At 39.2% G+C, this 5,364-nt stretch overlaps 1 protein-coding gene across 1 annotated transcript; it reads right to left on the reverse strand.

Annotated features, from left to right (window-relative positions):
* Positions 1-255: 255 nt before the first annotated feature.
* LOC139901662 (L-type lectin-domain containing receptor kinase IX.1-like) lies at positions 256-4,587 on the reverse strand. The gene is made up of 3 exons (XM_071884347.1): positions 4,094-4,587; positions 1,391-2,794; positions 256-313 (listed from the first exon to the last, which is right to left on the reverse strand). Exons 1-3 carry the CDS (start codon positions 4,585-4,587, stop codon positions 256-258), a joined length of 1,956 nt encoding a protein of 651 aa, XP_071740448.1.
* Positions 4,588-5,364: the final 777 nt, after the last annotated feature.

Consider the following 5,364-nt stretch of genomic DNA (forward strand, 5'->3'; position numbering starts at 1 on the left):
TTGTTCTTTAGCCAGGCAATCATAAAAGCTATTGTTGAGTATAATATGAGACACATGAGAGACGTGTGTAGTCTAGACGAGATTTGTTCCTCTCATCTGGATGAGAGATTGACATCTATGGGCCCCTCGATGATTTAAATTGATTAAAATGCGTGGCCACGCTCAAACTATATTGATGTATTCAATGATGTTTGTTTTATCATTTTCAATCTTGATCGAGTAACATAATGTATGAGCTAAATATGAGATTGATTACTATCCATGTCTCATGCTCAACGAGATGTCAGTAACAAAGGGATAACTGATACCATACCTATATATTGATTTAAAGAAGTAACTTAAGAATCAATGGATGCTCGGAATGACATTTTTCATGTGTTGTTAGGGGCAGTGGCATGTTGCTAGACGTTTACCACTGTCTGTGTTGACATATGTTGAATCTTGTGCAAGTGGGAGATTGTTGGTTATTAATGCCCAAGACACAACTTATGTCTATACTACTAATGACGTTTGAACCTAAAGGGTCACACACAATGAGCAAATAGATATCAATTACATATTTGAATACGATTCGAATATTACAACCTCATTATACATGTTGTGACATTATTATTTAATATAAATAATAATACTACAATTGTATGTGAATGCATACAAATATATAAACATGTATTTATGTAAGTAACAAGTATATTACTTGCTTGTTTCCATATAGTTAACTAAATACAATAGTTTTGTCAAAATTGTTTGATGTAAATAAATGTATATTGTTAACTAGTTGGTAGGTCATGCATTGATAAACTTTACACTATATAATGTAAGAATACAAGTAAAGTGAAATGATGAAAGATTACTTTCATGATAACTTGTTGCCTTTCATGATTAAAGTGAAATGATTATGCATTGCTTTTAATAATGACTTGTTTATGTGTTTCTTTAAATGTATGTTCTTCATACGTACATTGTGAGAAGGTTTTGAAAACCACATATTTGCAAGTATTATCTAAAATAGTTACTTACAATATATCTTAAGTTTTCTTTCATATTTGAAAGATTAATAAGAAAACAAGATAGGATTAAAACAAGAAATAAGAAAGGTTGTTTCTTATACTTGTTTTCAAGGGTTGTGAAGGACTAGCATCCGGTTGATATTGGAGTTTGCTTTCGTGTGGATTACCGATAGAGGGAGGCTATTTTGGCTCCTATATTCTTAGCATCCATAACTTCTCAAGTTCAAAGGCTTCAAAGGTTGTAGTCTTTAAACTCACTATTTATTAGTTAGTTTTCTTAACAACATGCAATTGGATCCTTGGTGGGGAGTTTTGAAAGGTTTAAATAATTGTTGTACATGCTTCCGCTGCTAAACAGTTTTATGAAATTTAATACAAACCCCTTCAGGTTTGACGAATCTATATTAGAGACGATCTTATATGATTGGTTTTCAGCCATAGAAGGTATCAAGTAAGATGCCACTGGCATCTTTGAGGGGAGTATAGGCAGAGAAGCTTCGTGTTTCAGTACTTGAATCACTTGTCTCATAGAAGGACGAACTTCAGAATCAGGATGCACACACCATAACCCAACAATCATCAAATGTTCTACTTCATCTTCCTCAAACTCTGACCCTAGACGTGGATCGACCGCTTCTAAAAGAGCCTCGCTACCATAAAGATCCCAAACCCATTCTAGTAACCGCATTTGCTTCTCTGGTGCCTTGCGCTTGATTGTTTTTCGCCCACAAGCTATTTCCAGCGTAACAACTCCAAATCTGTAAACGTCCGATTCTTTGCTTGCCTTACCGGTCTCTACATATTCAGGAGCCATGTAGCCTAAGGTTCCGGCCAACATAGTTGTCTCCGAGCCTTTCTCGTGGTCAACCATCTTAGCTAGCCCAAAATCACCAAGCTTTGCATTGAAATTTAAGTCCAACATCACATTACTAGATTTGATATCTCTATGCAAAACACATTGCTCCCATTCTTCATGTAGATATAACAAAGCAGAAGCTAGACCATGAACAATTTTATATCTTGTCCCCCATTTCAACAAGCTTTTTTCTTTAAAAAGATGTGAATCTAAGCTTCCGTTTTCCATATATTCGTATACAAGTAAAAGTTCTCCTTTCTCGTGACACCAACCCGTAAGTTGGACAAGATTTCTATGCCTCAATCGGCTAATGATCTTGAACTCTGATGCGTACTCCTTGATCCCTTGTTTTGAATTCTTTGACACCCTTTTCACCGCTACATACGTGCTTGATTCTCTAAAGTAACCTCTGTAGACCCCACCAAAACCTCCATCTCCAAGCTTCTCATTCTCCGCAAAGTCACTAGTTGAGCGGGCTACTTCATTATATGAGAATATTTTAGGCCCTGTGCCCATCTCGAATTCATTGTTCATCTCATTATCAAATGAAATTTCATATTCCATACTCTTCTTTAAACTCCAGAAAACAAAAGCAACTATAAACACTATAACAAACGTTACCGATATTCCGATAATTATTCCCATCTTTTTGATACTTTTCCCACTACTCGTATCCGGTCCCGTGTTCTGTCCAGGATTTGATCCCGGGTTTTGTCCAAGAGTCGGCGGTATTGTGTTGGTTTCATTAACCTCTAAGTCTGAACTATTGAAAGACCAAGATTTCACTTTATTTATCTCGAACCTATCTCCAGATGATCCTACAAACCCAAAAATCACCCACTCTGGCAACTCTCTCCTTAGATCAACCGTGTAAGAGAGTCCATCTTGACACACGATGGTAGTATTTAGAAAACCAGTGAATGAAACACTAAGGCCCCGTTTGGCTTGCGGAATTCCAAAGGAATTTGATGGAATTGGAATTGAATTCCTTAGACCGCTCCGTTTGGTTGACATAATTTGGAAGGAATTATATTCCTTGGAATCTTGAGATTCCTTCATCTATGGAATGTTCATTCCTTCAAGATGTTGATGGATTTGAATTCCTTTCAATGTTGAATTTTTAGGATCGCGACTCTAGAACGCGTTTTTGGCGCTCATTTTCGAGGCACGTTTTCAGGGAGCTATTCGGCGCGCGGTTTCGAGGCGCGTTTTCAGGGAGCGTTTTCGGCGCGCATTTTTGGGTCGCGTTTTCGGTCCATGTTTTCGGGTCGTGTTTTCGGTCCGCATTTTCGGGTAGCATTTTTATGCCGCGTTTCGTGGCGCGTTATCGTGGCGCGTTTCGAGTCGCGTTTTTGAGATGTTTTTTCGCGGATCGGGTCACTTTTTTTGTGTGCGTTTTCGTGTCGCGTTTTCAAAGCGGGTTTACGGGGCGCATTTTCGGCTCAAGTTTTCGTGAAGTGTTTTCGCGGGCGCCCGGAAGCGCGCGTCTTCGGCGGGCGCCCGGACGCGCGCGTCTTCGGGGGCGCCCGGACGCGCGCGTCTTCGGGGGCGCCGGACGCGCGCGTTTTTGCGGGGCGTCCGGACGCGCGCGTTTTCGGGAGCGCCCGGACGCGCGCGTTTTCGGAGGGCGCCCGGAAACGCGCGTTTTCGCGCCCGTCCGGAAACGCGCGTTTTCGCGCCCGTCCGGAAACGCTCGTTTTCGCGCCTCGCCCGGAAACGCTCGTTTTCGCGCCTCGCCCGGAAACGCGCGTTTTTGGAGGCATCCGAAAGCGCGCGTTTTCGCGGGGCGTCCGGAAGCGCGCGTTTTCGCAGGGCGTCCGGAAGCGCGCGTTTTCGCGCCGTGCCCGGAAAGGCGCGTTTTCGCGCCGGGCCCGGAAACACGCGTTTCTGGATCCCCTGCTGAAACACGCGCTTTCGCAGGGCGTCCAGAAATGCGGATTTTCTGATCCCCTGTAAAAACGCACATTTTCGACACGCGTTCTCAAATCGCGAATCTAATTTATTTTTTATTTTTTTTAAAGTCAGTCTGGAAATGAACAAAAAATTTAGAAACGTAATTCTTTTTATAACTTTTTAATTATTTTATAAAATGAAATTCAATTCCATTCCATGTAAATAGAACACATTTTTCACATTTCATGGAATTTATCAATTCCAATTCTTTCGGATTCTAATTCCTTTGACTCATTCTATTCCATCCAAATAAATTTCACTAGCCAAACGGGGCCTAAGATTTTTCGAAACAGAATCATAATTGATCCAAGCTTGACACTCTCCCACTCCAATTATATTGCTTAACCATAATTGATATGCAGCAGAAGCAATAGAATTTATGTTAATCCCCACGAAATCAAGCTTTGAATTATTTCCAGAAAAAGGAGGATCCACGTCGTTCCAATAAGTATCGAACTTTATGGCCACAAATTGATTCGATGCCTCGAGGTTTGTGGGGTCGATCGGAAGCCCCACAGCACCACCAGGAGTCGTCACTGAATTATTTTCAGCAAGAAAGAACGCGATACCATCACCGTATTCCGTAGACCCTTTTAAATCAATCGCAAAGGTGAAATTGGTCGAGAAACTTGCTAGCTCTCCAGAAGTGTTGTCCCAAAGACGTAACAGGCTTGTGTAAATCGCCCGTCCTGCTTGACCGGTTCTTCGAGCGCTAAAAGCATCTGATGTCAGTTGGATCCCACCGTCCGAGATATAACTACGTAGCATATATATATATATATATATATATATATATATATATATATATATATATATATATATATATATATATGGAGAGGATCCAGAGAGAATCAAGGGTGAGTGTGTGTGTTGGCTTTGATTGACTGAAGAATAATTTCATGTCTATTTTATTTTTTGTGACCATTTCTAACCGTAACCGTGATATCACTTGCAGTTTATGCACTTTTTGGTCAAAAAGTGCAAACTGCCTGTGATTGGGCAATGTCAGTTTATGACATTTTTTTACCCAAATGTCAGTTTTTTGTGTCAGTTTGAGTAGGATCCTCTTCTTCTTTTTTTTTATTTAAAATTTTATTATATATAATTAACACATTATTTAATAAAACTAATAATATAATATTCATTAAATTAAAAAAATTTACAAACTACAAATCAAAAAAGTACTTAAAATAAAATAAAAATAAAGATAAACTAAAAAAATAAATATTACATAAAGAAAGACTAATACATAGGTCGAAATAAAGCCGAAAGATTCCATATATGCTCGATTAAATCATCGTTAAATTGGTCGTGCACCGTCCTATCCCTTATTTCTCTTCTGATAATGTCTTGATCTCGTGCTCTATTCCTATCCGTTGGGCACGATTCGCCCTTTCCTTAGTTATAAATCTTTTTTCCAATTTACAAAGTGTAAAATTATTGTCTTCTAAAATTATATTATGTAAAATGAGACAACATTCCATTACTTTTCGCGTCTTGTTTACTTTCATAGTTCGTGCAGGTTGACTTAAAATATGAAACCTA

This window comes from Rutidosis leptorrhynchoides, chromosome 3 (assembly GCF_046630445.1).
Source record: "Rutidosis leptorrhynchoides isolate AG116_Rl617_1_P2 chromosome 3, CSIRO_AGI_Rlap_v1, whole genome shotgun sequence".
Classification (NCBI taxonomy): domain Eukaryota; kingdom Viridiplantae; phylum Streptophyta; class Magnoliopsida; order Asterales; family Asteraceae; genus Rutidosis; species Rutidosis leptorrhynchoides.